The following is a 23,349-nucleotide window of genomic DNA, read 5'->3' as shown; positions in this document are numbered from 1 at the left end:
TCTTGGTCTAACCAAATTCGCAAATTAATGAACTCTCAAGCTGAGAGTATGAGTTTAATATTATATTGAGGTTCAACTGTGTAAGGAATACGAAAGTAAAATCAGATTATTCGGTAAGTGATTGCTAATAAAGAGCTTGAATACAGTCAAACCCACTTATAACGATCCTACATACTATAACAATCTATCTGTTATAACGACCAGCTTTTAGAGAATATACGAATTCAAGGCCCTACCCATTAAAATTGGTCCAGATAAAACAACCGTTTTTTAAAGCATCATACTGTTACAACAAACATGCAAAATATGCCTAAAAAAAAAAAACTAAAAAACTTCTGAGCACGAAAAGAAAAAAAAAGCTTGAAGTACACCTAAGCACTTCTTATGAGTTGTGAATGCGAAAGCATGCAAGCTGCTCGTCCGCTCTCTTTTTCGTCTGCTGCATACTTTTCGTCGCCGGTCAGCACGCATGCTCCCCTGGGCACGCTGACCTTGGACGCTCCATGTTAACGGCGCGCTGACGGACATGCAAGCAGATGCAAAATTTACCACAAGAAAAATCTTTCATTTACATCAATTATTACGATCTTCTATGCATATGGCTCCTGGAAGCGGATAGTGATGCACTGCACGACCAGGGTGTCTACCAAGTTGACATTTTCAAATTCCCTGAGTTTTCCAGGTTTTCCCTGAGTACTTTTGTGAAATTCCCTGAGTGACACAGAACTTTGTTTTAGGTCAAGATGGGCTGACACCATGTTGCCAGATGCTGTCACTCTCTAAAAAGTATGTTATAAAAAAAAAAAAAAAATAAAACATAATACAGTTTTATTGGTAACGAGCAACTTTTATTACATTAAAAAAGAAAACAGAACGGAGTGGTTAGTAAAATCCATAGTGAATAAAATATAAATAAAAGGTAAACTGCGGTTTACGTGACCCAACGACGTGACCCCCCCCCCAAGTTCATGTGACCAGGGGGGGGTCATGTGACCTCACGGTTACGCCGACAGTAACGGTGACGCCGCTCAAGCCGGAAACCCTAAGAGCTGTGCTCTAAAAGGGCACTCAAAGTGCGATTGCTCAACCCTTGTTGTCAATACACTCCACTTGACGAAATCTTTTTTTTTTTTTTTCTCTCTTTATTTTGGGGCTAAGGAGTCGCGAAGCGACAGTGCGCACGCAACTGTTCCAACAGCGGGCACTCCCTGCCCTCCCTACGTGCGCGGGTGCCCTTCCCTTTGCTTTTGCCCACCCTCCACTTTCCTGTTTTTTTTTTTTTTTTGTTGCTTTTTTAAAAATTTTTTTTACAATAGCTTTTTCGCTGCGTATCCTTGCGTGCGCGTATGCTGGCTTAGCGGTCTGCCAGCCCCGCAACCCGAGGTATCTGCTCCCCGCCGGTGCAATCTGACCCCGGGAGAAGCGAAGGACCGCCGTGCTTTGTCTTCGTTCGCTACGTGTTCGCTACATCGAGTGTCCCCGCCATGGGAGTTATGGGCATTTGATACAGAAAAACAATGATTTTCTAGGGGATGTTTGGACTGTTTCATATAAACAATAATTCAAAATACACGGGTGTGATATGACCGGGCTCAACCGGCTCAACTGTACGTTTGGCCCATTCCATTGATATCTGAAGAATTTTAGACTGTAAGAATCCATCTGTAACACTTTTAAAAATAAAAAAAAAAATATAAAAAAAAATAAAAAATTCCTGTTAGAAGCACAAATTCTTTGAGTTTTCCCTGGGATTTTCCAGACTATTCAAAATCACTGAGAATTCCCGGTTTTCCCGGTTGGTAGACAGACACCCTGATGACGATCTTGCAGATCTACTGGCAGTGTAGTCGGAAGCTTGAATATAAGGCCTGAGCCCACACCATCAACGGAGACGTAGTCAAAACGGTGAACAACTATACACACGGGCCATCTCTGCTCGAACAAGAGGCGAAATTTGCTTACGCCGCCATGAAGGAAAGGTCTCGCCAGATGGAAGAAACTAACCCAGTGCATCGTCTGCGATTTCATGGAAGCAACGTCTGCGGAGTCACGGTGCTACCTTCCTTCCCAAGCAACCATGAAAAGAAGCCTGAGATAAGTTGGAACTGGTTATTATTCCCAATAACCAACTCATTATTCGTAGATCTACCTACGTAGAAGTGAATGTTTTACACGATTATTGTTTCTATGCATGTGTAGAGGACGTTTCCTCTACATCGCGTTTTAATTACCATTATATACAAAACAATTTGTAACTGAGAAGCAATCATTTTAAGTCGGTGCAGTCCTGGGCTTGTGTCGCCGTGATCGCCTTCTTCTTCCCCACTGGCCGGTCACTACATGTCTGCCAACGTGGCGGATATAAGAGAAAGCAAGGCTGTTCATTTCTTAAATAAATATGTCACCCTCCTAGCCATGAAATATACCTCTCCCAATTTAACAATAATGACAATTCCTTATTGATATATTGTGATTGCCTGGAGCTGAGCTGGTTGGTTATTCATGCTTGTGAAATTTGCCAGCTGAACGAAGGAAGAAATATACAAGATAGAGAAAGACAAGAAACATACACATGCACTTTACTGGACTAACAACCATTTACTGAATACAGTCTAAGCTCATTACAACAGACTTGGTTACAACAGACATTTGGATATAACATACCAATTTGTGAAGTTTGGTTGGTTTTCCTCTATGTACCATTGACTCAACTTTATATCTGGATACAATTTACACACGCCTTTTACAATAGACCGAAATCTTGGTCAAAATCAAGGTCTGTTATAACGAGCTTAGACTGTAACATCTTTTTCTTCGTCGACTTTCATTTACTGAATAACTTCTTTTCCTTCGTCGACTTTCATTATTGCCTAGATGGAATAGTTCTTCCTCGTCTTCACCTCTTCAGTTTGAAAACCTTGCATTTCCAGAGGTACCGTCTTCAGTGGGCTCATTTAGGCTGTTTTACACAGGGGCATTTCCTGCAAATACTTCTTTTCTTTTGTATGTAGCACGATGGAGGCAGTGCTTACACATTTGTCCTTCTTCTCCTCAATGGCTAGGGACTCGAGAATTTCCCCTGCGAACTGTTTTTTGTGTCTAGCCGTGATGGTGATGTTTGAGAAAAAGGGAGCACATTGGCATTCGCGAATATGCGCTGGAAGATGGCCCGCTGCTGCAATTGTGCGCATGAAAGCGGCGTGTTCTCTGGTGCGGTCACTGACACGGCGCCCAGTTTGTCCAATACAGGGATGGGCAAAATACATGCAAATAAGTATCGAAATACAAATACAAAATACTTCGTCAAAAATGTATTTAATTACAAATCTAATTACATTTCCAAAAAAGCATTTAAGTACAAGATACAAATACAACCAGATGTATTTGGTCTCCTCCAAATACTTTTCGAAATACATTCCTCAAAATTTGCGTCAGCGACTTCAGGGCACCTGCGACGAGTTTCTGAGTATCTCATTTTAATTTTGCATCGCTCACTCGGAGTTAGTGTGCGAGGCTCTAGTAACGTAATAGAAATATAATCACAAAAACATGTAATCAGCTTGGACGTAATAGGTGAAAAAAGTACAGAGCTTCAAGCAGCTTTTTTGTCGATTACATTTTGGTATAGACCAACAAAGAACCGAGACGACCAAGACGCGCAGCACTAGCTAGAGAATTTTTTATTGTTGCAACTCGCACCAGTTACGAAAACCTGGACGACCCGCGCACTTAGAATGTTCCAGGCAAAAATATGAATGGAAATCAGGCTGGAAAGCATCACAAGTTGTCACAGGCACTTATTTAGCCAGTCTGCCTGTGAACGTCGATTTCGTCACTATCCTTGCCCTGGACTAGCACCGTAATCACAAAGTCACTAAACGCTTATGCTTCATATTGAGAGACACTGCATTCGGTGCAGAACGTAGTTTTCTTCCTGCTCTGGACAGTGACAATAAATATAAGGGGTGTATTTTCGCCCACAAAATTGTATTTAATTACAATTGTATTTGAAATACCCACGTTTTAGTATTTAAATACACACGTCAAATACATTACCCAATTTGTAATTAAATACAAATGCAAAATACACAAAGTATTTTAAATACGTATTTCAAATACTTGTATTTGAAATACTGCCCATCCCTGGTCCAATATAACATTTCCCACGTGACAGCCGAATGTTATAAACAACAGCGCTTTCACATGGAGCAAATTCATCTAGGCAATAATGAAAGTCGATGAAGGGAAAGAAGTTACTCAATAAATGAAACTCGACGAAGGAAAAGATGTTATTCAGTAAAAGGTTGTTAGTCCAGTGGAGTGCACGTGTATGTTCCTTTCTCTCTCTATCTTGTATATTTCTTCCTTCATTCAGCTGGCAAATCTCACATGCTATATTGTTATTGCTTTTCATTTCTAGGAGACTTCTGACCCACGAGACACGGCCTCATCCTTTGCCCTCCCGCCTGCAGCAGCGGTGGAAGATTTGACTTTTTGTAGCAGTTTCTGTAGCAGGAAAAATACCGCTTCGGAGCAGCCGCTGACGCCTTTGGAGCGGATGCCATCGTCTGTTAGCACATTACTCGAACATAAAAAAAGTGATTGCATCGCTAAATAAGTCCATTTATGACAATGACTGAGGATTTCTCATTGATACTACACCATACTACTTATTACCATTTGTAATGAAATATATAGGGTGAGAAAGCAAAACAGAACCTTATTTTTAGAAATGAGGTTCTGGTCGGAGTAGGCTTCATTTAAAATGGGTACTCAAAAAAATGTTGAAAAATGAATCATAGTGCGACACTTTACTTGGGATAAAGCCTTTCTCCTCTCCCATTTTTACACCTGAAACAAGCATATGAGCTAAAGCATGTCTGTCAAGAAAAATGCCCCCCCCCCCCTTCTTTAAAGGGGCCCTGCAAGGAATTTTTTACTGGTTTTTAATTTGCACCGAACCTGAGTGTGTGAGGTAATTCACCTCTCGTATCGGTTTGGCCGACTCGAGGGAAGAGGAAGAAGTGAATAAAGGGCTTTTTGCGTGCCTGACTCCATGTTGAAAGCTTGCCCTTTTCCCACATCGAACATGGTGTCAGAAGTGGGATCGGAATACTACCTGCTTTAACCCGTCAGCTCGCGAAGCAACCGGCTCCTCTTCAGACGCCGAAGCGACCGCTAAAGCAGCTGCTACGGGCAATATCTCGGGTCAACCTCAAGGTACGAAATCGGACACCAGGTACGCCATGGCATTGTTCCAGATAGATCCGCCTAAGCCTTTTTCATTCGCCACTCCTAATGAATGGCCCTCATGGAAGAAACGTTTTCTTCGGTACCGCACAGCCTCTGGATTGCAAGACGCAGCCGAAGAAAGACAAGTTGACACGCTCGTCTATTTGATGGGCACTCAAGCGGAAGATATCTTCAACACTTTCAAGCTAAGTACAGAAAACGCCAAGAAGTTTGATGTCGTGCTAGCCCACTACGAAGCCTACTTTTTTCCAAAACGCAACATAATTTATGAAAGAGCACGATTCAACACCCGAACACAAGGGGAGAGTGAATCAGTGGAGGAATTTTCAACGGCCCTACACACGTTAGCCGACACGTGCAACTTCGGCGAACTCAGAGAAGAACTAATCAGAGACCGCTTGGTAGTAGGCCTGCAGGACAAGAAAGTTTCAGAAAAACTACAGTTGGACTCGTCGTTAGACTTGATGAAGGCGCTCATGATCGCTTGTCAACATGAAACAGTCCAAATACAACAGAAAGAGCTACGTCCCACAGAAAGCCCAGAGTCGGTACACCAGGTTCGCACTAGCAGATCATTTACAGTGCCACAAAAGGCTGCGGTCGTTTGGGATAGGACTTTGTCAAAACGTCACCAGCATGACGCCAAAAATCCAGAACGATTCTTCACCTGGTGCGGACACGCAACACACTCTCGGGCAAGTTGTCCAGCAAAAGACGCGGTGTGCAGAGGTTGTGGAAAAAGAGGGCACTTTATGACAGTTTGTCGGTCGACGTCTTCTCTCAGGAATGTCACCGAGCAAGAAGGATTTTTCTCAAAAGGACATTTGATGACGGCCTCAGGTCCAGCTACCCAAACAAGAAACGACGGTCAAGAGCCAGGATTTCTCGGCACAACGTCAAACACCCAAACTTCAAAGTGGGAACTAATGATACTGGTTGAGAACCACCCAGTATTATTCAAGGTAGACACCGGAGCAGACGTAACAGTAATCCCCGAAGACCTTTTTAGGAGTCTCTTCAAAGACCTTACTCTAAACCCGCCGAGGCGCCAGCTTCAGGGGCCCGACGGAAGACGACTTCACGTCTTGGGCGTCGCAAACCTGAACCTCTCATTCAAAAACTACAGGAACGAAGAGGAAGTTTACGTCCTCCGAGGCCTCAAAACACCGCTTCTTGGAAGGCCAGCTATAGAAAAGCTCAAGGTTCTCCCAGAGATTTGCCAGGTGCAGAGCCTCTGCCCCGAGGAGGAGTTTCCCTGTCTTTTTGAAGGGCTCGGCACTATAAAAGGAGACTACGAGATAAAGCTAGCACCTGATGCAACGGCCTTTGCCCTGACATCGCCTCGCAGGGTGCCCCTGCCTCTTTTCAACAAGACAAAGATGGAGCTGGAGAGGATGCAACAACTCGGAGTAATTTCACCAGTGACAGAACCAGTGGCGTGGTGTGCACCGATGGTAGTGGTTCCTAAGCCCTCAGGAGCCATACGTATCTGCGTTGACTTTACGCAACTGAACAAGTACGTCCAGAGGAAATGGCATCCGATTCCATCAGTAGAACCTTTGGGAATGCTCCAGAAAGCAACCGTTTTCTCGAAGATTGACGCCAACTCAGGGTTTTGGCAAATACCTTTAAGCGAGGACAGTAAAACCTTGACGATATTTATAACACCTTTTGGCAGGTTCTGTTTTAACAGGCTGCAGTTTGGAATTTCTTCGGCGCCAGAACATTTTCAAAGGAGGATGGCCGATGTTCTTTTAGGACTAGAAGGAGTTGCATGCCATATGGACGACGTCCTAATCTGGGGGTCCACACAAGATCAACACGATGGTCGTTTAAGAACAGTACTGGAGCGCCTCACTCAAGCTGGGATCACGCTAAACAAAGAGAAATGTCTCTTCAGCGTTACGAAGATTTCCTTTTTAGGACACCTGATCGAGAACAATCTGGTTCGTCCGGATCCAGCAAAGCTGTCTGCTATTCTGCAGATGCCAAGTCCCACATCAAAAAAGGAGTTACGCCGCATCATGGGAATGGCCACGTATCTTGCATGTTTTGTCCCCAATGGTGCACAGGTCTTGGAACCACTGTCATCGATGTTAAGCACAAAACATGATTTTGTGTGGAACCAACCTCAACAGCTTGCATTTGACCAGTGGAAAGCTATGCTTTCTTCAGACCCAGTTTTGGGTATCTACGATCCCATGAAAGAAACCGTTGTAAGTGCAGACGCATCAGCATACGGACTAGGTGCTGTCTTGCGCCAGAAGGAGGGACAACGGTTCAAGGTAACTGCCTACGCGTCAAGGCTTATGACAGAGACCGAACGTCGATATGCACAAATAGAAAAAGAAGGCTTATCACTCGTGTGGGCCCGTGAAAAGTTTCGAGACTACCTCGTAGGAAGAGTCTTCACTCTCGAAACTGATCACAAGCCTCTCATCTCACTTTTTGGGTCTAAAGCACTCGATGACTTGACACCAAGGTTACAAAGAATGCGCATGCGACTCATGCGTTTCACGTATGCCATCGTCTATGTCCCCGGCAAGGATCTAACGGCAGCCGACGCTCTGTCAAGGTCTCCTATTTCACAATCGGAGCCTTTCGACCTCGAAAATGAGATCGATGGCTACATCAAACACATCGTCTCCTCTATGCCGCTGACGTCATACAGTGTTCAGCAGGTCGCCAGTGAACAACAGAAAGACGGAGTATGCGCGCGGCTTCGTCAACTCATTCTAACAGGGTGGCCAAGAAGAAGAGATCTCGAGCAAGAGCTCAAACCCTATTGGGAAGATAAAGACAGCATCTCACTCGTTGACGACGTAATAGTTCGTACCTCTAGAGTGATAATCCCTGAAAAAATGCGCGACACCGTCCTTCGCCAACTTCATGAAGGTCATTTCGGGATAGACAAATGCAAAGGACGAGCAAGGGATTCTGTTTGGTGGCCTGGAATTGACTCTGATATTGAGCGGCTCATCAAAAACTGTCACGTATGCCTCAAACAGAGTGTCAACCGCAAAATGCCTCTTCTGCAAACAGAATTCCCACAGCCTCCCTGGGAAAGAATAGCGATGGATTTGTTCTTCTGGGACGGAGCCTGGTGGCTAATCATAACTGACTATTTTTCACGGTACGCAGAACTGGTCCGCCTTGGTGGTCTCTCATCGAGAACTGTGATCGCCCATTGCAAGTCTATTTTTGCGAGGCATGGGATACCGGACGTGGTGGTATCCGACAACGGACCCCAGTTCGCTAATCGCGAATTTGATGAATTCGCAAACGATTATGGTTTTCGCCACATCACTTCCAGTCCAAGGTACCCTCAAAGCAATGGAACTGCAGAAGCCGCGGTCAAAATAATAAAGTCGTCTCTGAAGAAAACAGAAGACCCGTACAAGACCCTACTCGCTTACAGAACGAGTCCATTGAAAAATGGATACAGTCTGGCAGAACTTCTGATGGGCAGGAGGTTACGAACAAATCTCCCAGTCTCGTCTACCCGCCTCGTTCCCTGCCTTCCAGATCTCAACAACGTAAGAAAATTTGAAATGTCTCAGCGACGAAAACAAAAAGAAGACTTCGACCGCCGGCATGGGGTCCGAGACTTAGTCGACTTGGACGAGGGAACTGACGTGTGGGTAGTCGACCTGCAACGACAAGGAGTCGTCCAAAGCAGTGCAAATGAACCCAGATCATACTGGATCGACACTGATGCCGGAGACTCTATCCGCAGAAACAGAACACACCTGATTCCCTTACCCAGTCAGGCTTCTGGATCAGAACTACAGGTACCCGAGAATGTGCAAAAGACGATGCTGATTCACCAGAGGCTGGGCCTCATTGCGCCGACGGCGGCCACGCTCACACAAAAAGTGGAAGATGTGTTCGAGCACCAAAGAAGTATCAAGAACAATGAACGGTGCAGGTGTGACTTAGAGGGAGGAAGGTGTGAGTGTCTTTGTGAGACTCAGGAGGGGAGATGTGTGATTGGTTGTTGGTGTGAGACTTAGTAGGGGAGATGTGTGAGGTAATTCACCTCTCGTATCGGTTCGGCCAACTCGAGGGAAGAGGAAGAAGTGAATAAAGGGCTTTTTGTGTGCCTGACTCCATGTTGAAAGCTTGCCCTTTTCCCACATCGAACACTGCACTGAAGGGAGTAACTTAATGAAACCTTTATTTTATAGAATTTCACTTTATTTTAGAAGTTATAGGCAAATTAAAATTACAAAACAAGCAAAAAATAACCTCCTTCATGACGTCCTTGGTTGCTTGAGTGGCCGTGAACTAGACGAGGCGTAGTGAGCTGAGCGAGAGGTCACGGATGCCATACTCCATGTCGACTGCTCGAAGGGGCGCCACTAAAGCATGTTCTGGATAGGCTGTACGAAGCGGGTAGCCAGGGCGGCTCGCATTGCATTTGCTGCGCGATTAAACAATAATTCGGCATGACACTTCATTGGCCACAAACGGCAGCAAATTCGGGTTAAAGATCAGTTCAGAGCGAAAGCCACATCGCGCTGCCATACCGCCAAAAGGCCAAACCGCAAGCCAAAGCTGCTCGCCGAAGGCCTTGGGAACGCTTGGAACTGGTCGGATCCTCCAGTCCGTATGATTGCAGTGCCGCCGCGTACATCCGGGACCTTTCTACGCTCGCCGCTCGTTGGCGCCTGATCCCACTACCCCTTTCTTGTAGCGCCGCCTTTTCCACCGCTTGGTGGCGGGTATGTCGACAGGTCATTTCTTGTTTCCATACTTTCTAAATTGCATTTGTTTCTTTTCTGATCTAAAATAGTGAACAAAAACTACTTCTATACATAATTGAAATAGTTCGCACCACTTATATTTTGTATGTCAACAAAAAAGAAGCTTTTAGCGGCTCTGACCAGTCGTAAGCCCAGGACCAAAGATGTCACATATCGCGCGCTTTCGGAACCGCGGGTCGTCCCCGTCGGTGGAGGAGGTCTCCGCGTCGTCCGGTTAAAATATGATTATGATGCACTGATATTTAATGACTCTCTCCGTGCCCACTGGCTTGCCCGAACCCCAAGGGACGTAAAACTGCAAAAAAGGTAGACGCTTAAATAGGATTGCAGGGCCCCTTTAAGTTTCAAAAGCTCAGCCAACTCAATACCCTAATATCATAAACTGCAAAAACAACCCCCCCCCCCCCCCCCAAATAATAGAAAAACCGACACTTGTGCTTCAAAATGAACAATGCTTTTTAGCACGTTGGAACCAAAGTGAAGTCTAAGTTTGCTGCATTTTCCATCAACAGCTGAGTATAAACTACCTTAACTACTGCATTTACCAAAAAAAAAGCCCGCATATATTTTTTTTTAAGTACTTTTTTTTTTTAGTTAGCAATTAAACTAAAATAAAGACTAAAAAAGGGAGATGTGGCACTGTTCTCAGCATAAATTCCGAGCCTATCGCATTAACCTGCAGGCGCTCACCCATGTCAGCCGCTGCTCCTAGCACTCAGGTGCAGGCGGTAAAGCTCGACGGGCGAATTGGTGAGAGGCGGCATGGAGGCTTGCGGCAGGCATGATAATCAAGTGATCTCGTCAGGAGTACAAGACCCTGGTTCTGTCTTATCAGAGTAGTCACCATCCTACTATTTTGCAATGTTGTCTCGCGACTTTTCACCTGATATTGTGATCATCGCCTGGAAATTTAGACGATGTCGGCGATCAACCTGTCAGCGTATTACCCGGCCGGCGCGGTTGACGAGCAATCTCTAAAGCGTGAAACACATGTACGACGAAACCTTCCGATCCGACGTGCGGACTGCCGGAATGACCTTGGGGGGCGAGGGTTTTCGTAGCATCGGAGAGCGTTGAAAACCCTCGCCTCCGACCGTCGTATTGTGTGGTCGGATGTCGGATCGGACGGTTTCGTCGTACATGTGTTTCGCGCTTAAACCTCTTTTCTTCCAAAACCGACGTGCCCCATCGCGGCGAAATACCACGCAGTGCACTCTGGGAACTAGTTGGCCACTCAGCCACTCAGCTTCGGTTTCGACTGAGCAGCTTCATCTCATGCTATCACGCTGCGACCGAACGCGCTGCTTGCGTTTTCGATTATCTGAATTTTCACGAACGTACAATACACTCATTCTCGAGCGATACAAAACGAAGACCGGGGCACTTTCCTTGGTTCCCGATACACCGGATATTGTGCGTGCGTATGCGAACGTAGTAAGTCGTGGCTTAGTTATCTCACCCGACGAGAGCATCTTTAAGCTCAATGTCAGTAATCCCGTCTAGTACCAGTGAACTACAACTGAAATTTGTTCGTCTGGAGCCTTACACGCATTTTGTTTGCCAAACGTCCGCCTCTTGTTACTTCATTGGGCGAAAAGCAAGCCGCATCCTCACGGGGTATCAAAGTTGAGGCCAGCGTTTACGCATGAACCTTTAAGGAAACGCAATAAATTCGACCTCACTACTGCACAAAAGTTACTATGATGTCTTCCTCGTGTCATCATATATCTCCCACTCAAATTTTATGCTGATAGAAGATTAACTTTCCGCAAACGCTGAGATCGGCTAGCTACGACGGAGGCCCTAACAAGCGTCCCCTACTCCTCGCTAAGCCTTTTTGGACGAGCTTTTACTGACGCCCGAGATCTGTGCCGGGAACGGTGTGTCTGAAATTATCTCGGCATACTCAGGCAGGAAGAAAGCAAACACATAACAAATATTATGGCCATTAGCAGCCGTCAAATGCGCTTTGAATTCGTTCGAGCACTTGTGTGAAGAATGTCGCACCGTGCGCCGGACGGGCATGAACCCCAATGCGGTGCGCATAGGGGTTCATGCCCGTCTGACGAACTTCCGGCGAGTGGTGCGACATTCTTCACACAAGTGCTCGACTTTTGCATTCTTAAAACAGTCTGTATGCGCGAATTTGCCTATATGATTGCGGGATAACTTTATGCGCATACGCGATGTTGAATATTAGTGGAATGCAAGCGGGTGGGGACTTCACATCGTGCAGTACTGCGGGTCAGTACAGATAAGAGATAAGAAGTGTGATAAAATTAAGCTTTTCAATGGCGCCTCCGAGTTTTACCTCGCATACTCAGGCACATTGAGAAAAACAGTAATTGCAAAAAGTAACATTTTGCCTATAAACGCACGAAACAAACAAACTTCTTGATCAACAACACTAATGTAAAGGCGCGAGCTCGATGTATGCATACTTATTGTTTGCTACAGCTTGTAGATTCGTACACAAGCAAGATCCCCAAGCTTCGCAGCGTCGAGACTCCCAGCACTGGCTCGTCCACATACCTCGATTGGAACGCTAACAGGAAGGCTCAAGTACAAAAGTACAACAAGCATGTGTTAAAGGGACCATGAAGGCAATTTAATTTTTTTTTAAAAGAAGGTGTTTTCGGAAGCATTGGGGTCCTGGCATGCCACACAATTTTTTCTAGAACGTTGTGACTCTTATTTCTGTACCTGCAAATAAATTTGCGAAACCGAAACAAACATTCAGATTTCTTCCCTTTTTCGCCTCTGGAAAGAGAAGTGACGTCAGGGAGCACTGTCGGCATCGGTAGGATTTAGTGCACACTCAGTGTGGTTCCCGTGGTTTGCTCTAGTGCACGGCGGTCTGTGAAGAAAACCTGGAAGAAATGGACGACAACGCCGCGCTCGCAAACGAGTTTGAGCTCCCGTTCAGCGACCTCACGCCGACTGAACGGGAGATGCTGCTAAGGACGCAGAATTCTGGATTGGCGACCGATGCAGCAATGCTGGGCATTGCTGCATCGGTCGGCAGTTTATGCAAACCAACGTCACCCGATCGACCGCACGTCTTTAGCCGACCTTTCGCGCAACCTACTACTGCACATAAACACGACAGGATTGGTGAGACACCAGTTCGCAAAGCGAACACGAGACGACGCACGAAACCAAAACCAAAAGTCTGCCGCCCCCGGCGCTCGTATACCTCTTTTTCTTTTCTTTTTTTTGTCCATGGTTGCTCGATGCTTCTTATGCGCCCGAGGTAGCAGTGCGGGATGCGTTCAACCAGTGACAAACGGAGGGATCGCTTCCGATTATGCTTTCATACACGGTATGAAACCTATTAATTCCCAACTACAACTTCAAAAGATTATACAACGTTCAAATAAACTTTTTTCATCACATCTCACCACCGAAATCGAAACCAAGAGCGCGTCTATCGTTTGAACCAATCGCCAGACGAGGAGCCCGTTGTCGTCACGCTTCGGCGCACTTTAGTTCACCTTTCTGCCGCCGCCTCGGTGGGGTCTCAGGCATCGTTCCCGGTGCTATTATTACCGCGCCTGTTTGCTTGATTGGTGCGGCACCCAAACTTCTGTTCGGGCTAGAACTTGGTCAAAAGTATCTGAGACATGCCTGACATCCATTTCAATCGTCGAATAAAACTTCGAAACTGCCTTCATGGTCCCTTTAAGACAAGCTATACGTCTCGGGCTTGTGCTAAAGCTTCGAGGTCTGACTATTTAGGTTAGTTTAGGACTACAAATGACGCTCTCGGGACCAGAAAACAATCTCTCGTCGACGTGTTGATCAAAACCGAAACCATGCCACCCTCCTCCCTGGCCAACTAGTTCCCAGAGTGCAACGCGCGCCGTGTTGCATGCAGGGCTTTATGGAAGTAGTCTATTCAAAGCGCAACTGACGCTACGAGCCAATGAGACCAACCAAACAGCTTCAAAGCGCGACATCATGGCATTCATACATCTTCCTGTGCATGTTCTTTCACCAACTAAAGCAATCAAGTACAGGAAATGACACGTGACACGCTTTCAGTATGCCGTAGTTGTATGTTAGAAGCCGGGGTGACACTGCTTATACATCATACAAAAGACAGTCTGCATACAGATTTGAACGCGGGTCACCACGTGGCTATGAGTTCGAGGAGAAACTTGGCAAGCTGCATTCAAAACATGGATATTGCGATGACTCGTATTTGCAGACTGTCTTTTCTATGATGTATGAGCAGAGTGACTCCGTCTTTAGAGTCTTTGACTGTGCTCTGACCTAAGATGAGACAAACTATACTGTGAGTAGGTGAGTAGAGAGAGACGCTGTGAAATATATATTTGTACCATTTGTATTTCTTCCTACTTCTCTGAATAACAAAGTTGACCAATAATAAGATATCTTTATGTTTTGCATTGCTAGCTTATTTGGGCGCAGACCTGGCGGAATTCTTAGCAAAAATGGCATTTTGGCGCAAGATGTAGCAGACTTTCATTCATGGTGCAACTTGGCGCAAATGGCGCAGCGCTTCCATCGCTGCCGCAGGACGTCGTGATCTCGGACGAATACGCCGTGAACAAGGATGGAGCACCGTTCCTTCTTCACGATTCCGGTGCGACTGACGCAGAGCGCTTCATTGTGTTCTGTAGCCCAGACATGCTGGCGCTGCTAGGCTCTTCACGGCAGTTATTTGCAGATGGAACCTTCAAAGTGGCATCTGCCCTTTGCTATCAGCTATATACAGTTCACTACAAGATTAACGGCGCAGTCATCCCTGCAGTGTATGTTTTGATGAAGTCTAAAACAGAAGCTGCATAAACTAAGCTGCCTGCGGTTCTGAAGAGCAAGTGTGCCGCTGCTGATCCATCCACCGTTCTACTGGAGTTCGAACAAGCAACTATTAACACATTTATGAGGGTGTTTCCTTCTTGTCAAGCTCTTGGCTGCTTCTTCCATCTGTGCCAATGCGTGTAGAGGAAGTTGCAGAGTTGTTGTTTGCAGGTTTTATGACGCAAGAGCTCCGACGGCCATACTGCGCCAAGCTAGGTAAGCTAAAAATACATTGTTAAAAGTACACTAAGACTAGACTAGAACTTGGCTATGGTTTGTGTAAGATACCTGTAGTTTTGAGAAAAGCTAAAAGACGTTTAAATGATATGAGAGGCTACTCCCCTAGAACAACGACAGGGAGAAACGGGATGTTGTATTTGAAAAACTCGGGGGAAAAAGTCTTGTATTGTTGTAGAAGGCCACGGCAAAGGAAGAGAACATGTAGAACAGATAAAGTTTCTCAGCAGTATTTGCATAATGGCAGTTCCTCACCTATAAGCAGGTATTGATGAGTAATGAACGAGTGGCCAATTCTCAAGCGGCACAGAAGGACTTCGTGGAAGCGATTTTTATTATAGGAGGGTTCTCATGTACCAAGTTCTGGTTTGATGGCATGAAGCTTATTATTGTCGGCTAACTTCCATTCAGATTGCCATAACCGTGAAAGTGAAAATCTCACGGACATTTCAAGGTCTTGGTAAGGTACGCGGACATTCTATGGTAAAAAGTTCCGTGAAGAGGCGGCTAGTCTATCTGCAGCCTCGTCGCCTGCAATGCCCACATGGCTCAGGAACCAGCAAAACAATGTCATTCCCACCAGCGAGTCCCTGTTGACCTTTGGCCTGTACGAGTTGAGTCAACTTATTCGTAGTTGATGTAATGGAACATACTGCACTAAGAGAATGGCTTTCATCACTTTGCTCCTGATTATATAGTCAAGGGCTGCCAGAACACCATATAGTTCTGCAGTAAAGATGCTGGCGACATTGTTAAAGGCCGCCGTACAGTTCGTGCTTTCCACTTTTTTGGGTTTCCTCCTTTCCTGCCCTCCTTTCCTCCCTTCACCGCCCTCCGCCACCTGTTTACCGCCCTCCCCCGAGGGGCCAACACGGAGAATGGATTAGGAGACGCTTCCGTTAATCCGGCTTAACCCGCCGAAGAGGAAGACTGCTGCTTGACTAAAACTTAATTCGCTGCTCAAAAAAAAAAACAAAAAAAAACGCCGCGGGCAGCGATTGAATGCGCTTTGTCGGATGCGCAACGCTCCGTCCGCCTTGAACAAGCTTGTATGCAATGGACTCACATTTTTCGAAGCGCGGCAGGTTTAGTGTAGGTCCTATCATATGGTCCTGCAAGACCTCCCTGTCCGCCACAAGCTAGCCAATAATTCAAAACATTACGACGGCAGCGTGTTCAAACAGTGTAAAATAAAATGTATATAAAATTTATAAGAACACCGTTGTCTTCACTGCTTGGCTTTCAAATTTTTAGCGCTGCAAATAATCGTAATCAAAATATTTTTACGACTGAAGACCCCTCGTCGTGCATCGAACCCAGGATTACGCTTACGTGAAACATGACGCGGGAGCGGCTCGAGTCACCGTAAACATTTTTTTTTGTTTTTTTTTCAACGTGGATTTTGCTTTTTAATTTAGCTGAGGTACCACTGGCAGAACACGAATCGCATGCCTGGAAGGATCAGAAAACTCGTATAGCTGGTTGAGTGAATGCAATACTATCGCATTCGTTCCCTCACGATGCAATACGAGTAAGTAACGGCAGTTTATGCAATGTTGACGCTGCACAGCCGTGGTCGCACGGTTTTAAAAAGCGCTATAGAACGAGCACAAAAGCGTCGAATTTCGGTACACTGATTGATTTCTGTCTCCCCGCCGTGACGCCACACGAGAAAAGCGATTTCGTTTTGTCTGTGAAATTAGGAACACAAAAATCAAGATATAATCCCGGTAATAAAACAAAGCGAAATGGATCTCTGCAGCCAATTCCCAACCGTTCGCAAGGTGACTAGGCAAAAGCATATATTACCTCCGTTCCTTTACCCTCTGCACACCCACCAGAGAGAGTCATACAAACTCCTTTGCGCTATTATCAACACGATTACGTTTGCAAGCCGGTAGTTTGACTCGGCTGGGATTTGTCTCTTCTGGCTTTCATAGCTCTCTATGAAACCAGAACGGCAGATGCTTTTCTACATTGGGTGGGTTTGCCCGGGGCCTCCAGTTATTTACGGCCAAAATCACACTGGAGGCGCTTCAGCAATGTTCACTCTGGTCGACACACGTGCTCTCTAAAAATGCCTGTCGTCTACCTTCCCAAAAGATACTTGAAGAGCCAATCATAGAGACTGACGGATAATGAGGCCGAAATTATGCTTTTACCTAAAAAAAATTATAAGACAAATTTGGCCTCGTCATTCCCAAACTGGTTGCCGGACGAAATTCTCTATGCGAATTGCAAGCCAGGGTTGGTAATAGTAACATAAGATATGTACGGCAGAATTCCCTGCCATAAATAAAATAGTTTTGGCTAACGCCAAAGTAATGCGAAATAGGTGCAAAGAGTTTTTGCGAAAAGGAGCGTAAACCCAAAAAAAAAAAAGGAAAAAAAAAGACAGAGGAAAAGGAGAAATACGAAAACAAAATCCGATGACGTGGCCAAAAAAAATTTCTGTTCGTGTGATTTTTCTTGTCACGTGACCGAACAAAAAAATACATAAATGAAATTAAAAAAAAGGACACAAGAAAAAACCACCCACTGGCCGGTCTTGAAGCTAGGCCCTCTTGATCGTGAAACTAGCGCGCTATCCGTTGCGCCAACATAACTTTTTTTTTCTTTCTTTATTGCAAGTTGCGCCAACATAACTCTGCCTGTAATGCTCATGCATTCTCACATCATACAAGAAAGCTTAGGTACCTTTGTAGTTTTTCATGCATGTGTTATTTTTATTTGTGGCAAGAGTTCACGCTCCAGAATGCTTTTAGAGTTTTGGAGCCAAACAAGTTTTCTTCATCCGAGTCACCTTCTAGAGCCAGTAGACCGCACTGGGTCGTCCAGCTAATCAAGCAGCTACTTTCAAATTCTCTGACGTGCCCGTCCTCGCATCCGAGGTCGCCGTTTGACAAGCTTATCTTTCTTCCACCTGGTAGCCGCAACCCCCACGGCAGCTTTGTTCCATCCCCACTCCTTCTCGAGAGGATGGCTCGCCCAGAGGCTAATCCCATTCTCTAGACACTCTTTCCATCCAACGCTGGCCCTTTCCCTCCCCGTCCCCCAGCTTCAGGAGAGAAGGTTCTTCCCTGCAGAGCGTCCCGTTTGTACAGCGGCCTTTAAGTCGAGTAACATGGGTGAACGAATTTGAATAAACAGCGGAGCCGACATACATTGAGGACTTGGCACCATCAGTGTAAAACTGGCAGTAATGTATGTATTTTTCTTGCAGAGCTAGGAATTCCTGTTGTAGAATGAGTGGAAAGATGTTATGTTTATTAAATTTTGTAAGATACCAATCACAAGCTATAGGTTTGACATTCCATGGGGCAGTATGACATGCACTTTCTAGGAAATAAACGCCCTCATGTGGTAGGTTAAGGGAGTGGCGGAGGTTCTAAAAATGAAGACTCAAGGGTCGAACAATGGTTGGTTTATGGTTAAAAGTAGAACAAAACTTTGACTCTCGAATACTACTGTGGGTTGGATGGCTGGGTTCCGATAACACCTTGTAGGCATGAACCAGACTTAGATACTGCCGCATTTTTTCAAGGGACATCTCACTGGAGTCAGCATACAAGCTTAAAACGGGAGATGTCCTAAAAACACCGGTTGCAAGACACAACCCAAGGTGATGCACAGGGTCAAGCATTTTTTAGGCAGACGGCCGGGAAGACGCATACACGATAGCACCATAATCAAGGCACGATCGCGCAAGAGAAGAGTACAAACGAAGTAGACACCTCCTATCGGAACCCCAAGACCCAAGACTTGTGTGAAAGACATTTTTGTCTTTCACACAAGAAACCGGTACCAAAACGTCCTAGACCCATTTAAAACACCTCGACTCTCCGACGCTCGAGCTCAATTCTCGACGACGTTGACACCCGAGGGGCGTCGCACCAGTGAGATGTCCCGGCGGTGATGCAGTGAGGGTGGCTCACCATGAGGCGCACTTTGTAGAGCAGCGGCCCCAGGGTGGGCGAGATGGGCAGGTAGATGGCAATCTGGCGGTAGTAGAAGCACAGCAGGGCCCCGCACAGCAACACCTTGACCGTGTACGGGCTCAGCCAGGGCCAGGGCCCCGCCAGGCGCCCCAGGGCGTACAGGCACACAAAGCCCAGCATCAGCACCACCTCCACGCAGCGCAGGGCCAGCGGGGCACGGATGCTGCCCTGCGAGACACCCCGGCGTAGGCGGTGCCTCTATGACATTGATCCCTCGTGGTAGGGGTCCTCCTCTATGAGCACCGTACCAGTGTGCGGTCATGTACCATTACTGCACGTTAAGGCTGCGGTACCATGGCGGCCATCTCGAACAAGACATTAGTTGAACCACCAGGGCGACATTGGCTGTCCGTGTGAGCAAATGCTGCGGAACCTGCGCGCCAATTTCGAAACCCTTTTTCCCGTCGCTTGAGACCTCGAGTTTCCTTCTCCGCTCTTACACCCGTCCTTTCACGTGTTCACCCTCTGGTGCGTACATTCATTGTTGAGAGGACAATGTACCGGATAATCCCCAACTGAAGGCCCCCTGCCCCATCTTGTCTAGCTGCCAAGTGATCTAAGCGAGATGGGGTTTTGAAGCGGTATGAAAAAGTGGGACCGCCAATTTTAAACTATGCCTTTTCGATGTTGCATAAGTTGTGTACAGGACTGGCAAAGGCACAAGCACGAGGACGTAACTATATACAATGCTTGGGTTGCAGCAGCACTCGCGCATAGAAATGGTAGGAAGCACTTTCTGAAATCACACGCCTACATTCTCCAGCGTTGCAATCCTGCAAGTAAAAAAGAGTACACCTTCGACAGTGCGTCAACATCTCGTGAGTTTGTGAGTGCAACAGTATACATCAGAGCGCACCCTGGATGCCGGCCGTACCAAACACACATCTGGCGCTTCCTGTCACCAATGCCTCTGCTTGCACGCGCTGCCGATTGGCGGTTATTTCTTTTTTCATTTTGTTTCACTCGGTCTTTTGAAAATATTGAAACTAATACTTTCTCAGACGCTGCTCATCGTGCCTCTGCACTACACTTGTGTAAACACATTGTGATGTAATTTCAGATATGGGACGGAGTGTCTACATTCTTATTTCGTGTGTAATGCTGGCATAATATTCCTTTGCTGCGAGAGGCTCAAAAAATGGTAGGGTCGGCAGCAAAAACTATTTCAATGCCTGAATTATGATCAAACACCAGTAAGAACATAAAAAAGAAATCACATGGGGACAATAAAAAGATTGCTACAACAGGATGGTGCATGGGGCACGAACAATATTTGGAGTGACGTTGACGGAACGCGACAAGCCAGATCTTTCCTGATGGCAGTTGTCAAAGGAAGCGAGCTGAACGTTGATCTGGTGCCTTGTTTTGATCGGCGTTGTACAGAAACTCGTCGATTATCGACTATCTTGTCAGTGGTGAATATAGTGAACATGACCTCATGATTTTTTGTTTCTGTAATAAATCAGAGTATCGAAATATGAGACGTCCGCTGACGCTTGCTTCGGCTAACAAAACCTCAATCGCCGATCGCGGCTGATGCTAAGGGTGTATACAAATACATCAAGTCGTCTGCTTCCACTTTATTCGGGAGCCGTCTGCCACAAGGGAGAGGGTGGACACTGGGCGGGAGCAGTTGAAGCGTTGCGCTTTTTTTGCCGGTCGGTAGAGATTTCGCGAATTCTTGGTCTAGCTACCCCATGCTCAGGGAGCCGCTACTGAACACGACCATTTGGAAACCAAGAATGGCTGAAATTTCCTAATTGCCGTGTGATTTGCCAATTCATTCTTCCAATGGTCGTAAATTCATCACAATCGCCATTCTATTTACAGTATAGACCACTTACAACGTAACCGCTTATAGTGCAGGACCGGGTATAACGCGACTTTTTTAAACCACCGGTTCGCCTCCCATAGAACTCCATGTAATTACATACCGCTTAAAATGCAGGCGCGCGAAGGGAAATACCGGTTATAGTGCGGTTTCTCAAACAGCCCGCCAACCGCGCCGACTCTAGATAATGGCGCTAGCCGCGAGCGGCACTCGTGGGGCCAAGGAGGTTGCTCGAAAAAGCGGGGAGAAGCGAAGAGGGAGGCTTCAGTTGCCATAGCGACGGAGGGACGCATGCACGTGTCGTTCACGTGCGTGCGTGCGTGCGTCCCTCCGCTGTGTTGGAAACAACCGCAACGACAGACCAATCGCAGGTCGAGGAGAAGTGTTCGCGCGCGTTGCATGCCGGTCGCGGGCCAGCTGCTTCTCTGTGCGAACATGGCGTCGGCTGTGATCTTCGTCGTAGACGGCATGGTGGAAGTTCATCGTTCCGCGTAAAAGCGCTATCCTTGACTGTGAATTTTCGTTGTGTGTCGCTATGATAACCCACGTACTAGAAGGGAAGAGGGAAGATCCACCTACTCGTGCGGTGATGTTGTGGCGGCACTCTCAAGACGGCAGAAACGCCCGTGTCGCCGTGTTTGTTTACTTCGACTAGAGTGGTGCTTTCTAAACATTTGTGTTTTCGAACATCACCCGGATTTCTTATTTGGAGCATTTCGTGCCTGTGCTGAATTTGAAGGTATTACTGGTGCGTACCATATAAAGGATGCGAATTTTCACGTGTTTTCATCGCCGGAGAAAAGTGATTAGGGTTAGCATTCCCGAACGCTCGCAACGTCCGTCCGCAACCCGGGATGCCGTTAAAGGGCTGCGCCAGGCAAAAGTCGCTTATTTCTTTCAAAATGTGTGACACACTTGAGAGAGAAGTGTACTAGTCTGGTGAAATAAAGACTTTCCTCAAACTAAGCTTTATTTTTCATCTAACATAGAAATAAATTCTTTTACAAAGGTAAGTTGTCTGATGGCATGTATTTTGGCCTGAAAAATTGATGTTTTGGTTATAGCGCGGTACCGCTTATAGTGCGGATTTTCGCGACTCCCGCGGGATACGTTATATGCGGTCTACACTGTACTAAGCAATTATTTATATGAAAGGATATATTTTAAAATTCGTACGTAGCCCACCAAATGGCAATAAAAATTGGCATAGGATTTTAAGACTATAGTGTCACCCTAATTTACAAACTTGTTTCACTTGAAATTAGAGTTGACGCGCAAGCGAGCTGGTGGAAACTTATACTAAAAAGGCCAGAAACGGGAGAAACAAAAAAGAGGCCGCATCTCCACCTGGTGAATGATGTTGATTGGGGCAAAGCTCTGGTGGTGCTGATGATACTGATTTAATTGTTCATAGGTAGTGCTGATGGTGCTGATTTTTTTTTTTATTGCTCATAAGTGGTGCTGAGCTCCGGGTTGCGTTTCGACTTCATTATTACTGCTTTATGGTCGATGAAATGCAGAGCCAGTGGTTCTTCTAGCGGATCAACTTGGATCCACTAGAAGCCGTGAGAACACATCTCCACCGCTTAAGTCAACAATCCATGTCAAAAAGAGAATCTGTGGTATGGATGTGGTTATATGCTGTAGGAGTTCGCGTACCGCCGCCGGTTCGCCGTTTCCCAAGTGGTCCGTCAACAACCCAAGTCCAGCCTGGTTCTTTCACGGGAGCGGGATTCCGCCCCCCGTTTATTGGTACATAAAAACACAACGCTACAAAACACTCAATCTAAACTACAAATACACGCGACATTACACAAATATTTATAAACGCATGTTAAGCCCAAAGCTAAACACAAAGAAGGCCCCCAGGCCTCGTGTCCCGCGATGTCCTAGATCCGGTTGCCACCCACCTGCCTGCGTCTCGGTCTCGTCCGAAGTTCCAAGAGGCCTCTTGCCCCCTACCCCACCGAGTATATATCGATCGATGGGCGAGGAGGTTTCTCCTCGCCCGCCATGGGGCGCCTGCAGCGCCATCCAGTGGCTAGGAGAGAAAGCAGCTCGTCAGGAGCCGAATTCGAGACCTCGATCGACCCTGCGGCGACACGACCATGTGATTGTGTCTAAGGCGAGGCAGCTACTTAGCTGCCTCGCGGCCCAGATTGGCAGAATGGTTTGATGGACACCCTCGTAAATGCACGAATCGCCATAGTACGCAGTTGAGCATTTGACTGCAGCGCCCTCTTGTCTATAAACGTTGAGCCAATGAATGCAAAGTTTAACGCGATTATATATGCATTTGACCACAGCACCCTCGCCTGCATAGACGTAGAGCGGCTACATGCAATGTTGGAGTAAAGCGTAGTGGTTAAGACGTCTGCCTCATAAGCAAGCGGTCCCGAGTTCAAACCCCCGTGTGGGCGTACGTTTTTTTTTAAAA

General features: G+C 46.4%; 1 protein-coding gene across 2 annotated transcripts in view; it reads right to left on the bottom strand.

Moving 5' to 3' along the window:
• Window positions 1-23,349, bottom strand: part of LOC8037077 (transient receptor potential cation channel subfamily M member 7) — a 152,514-nt gene that overhangs the window by 54,790 nt on the left and 74,375 nt on the right. For both annotated transcript variants that reach the window (XM_029967031.3, XM_040502655.2), the window contains exon 17: window positions 19,019-19,249. In XM_029967031.3, coding sequence (XP_029822891.2) covers window positions 19,019-19,249 — 231 coding nt within the window. The remainder of the gene's footprint in view (window positions 1-19,018; window positions 19,250-23,349) is intronic.

The sequence above is a fragment of the Ixodes scapularis genome, unplaced genomic scaffold (assembly GCF_016920785.2).
Source record: "Ixodes scapularis isolate PalLabHiFi unplaced genomic scaffold, ASM1692078v2 PGA_scaffold3__209_contigs__length_174095766, whole genome shotgun sequence".
In the NCBI taxonomy this organism is placed as follows: domain Eukaryota; kingdom Metazoa; phylum Arthropoda; class Arachnida; order Ixodida; family Ixodidae; genus Ixodes; species Ixodes scapularis.
The sequence above is the reverse complement of the archived record's forward strand: the minus strand, read 5'-3'. Positions and strand labels throughout refer to the sequence as shown.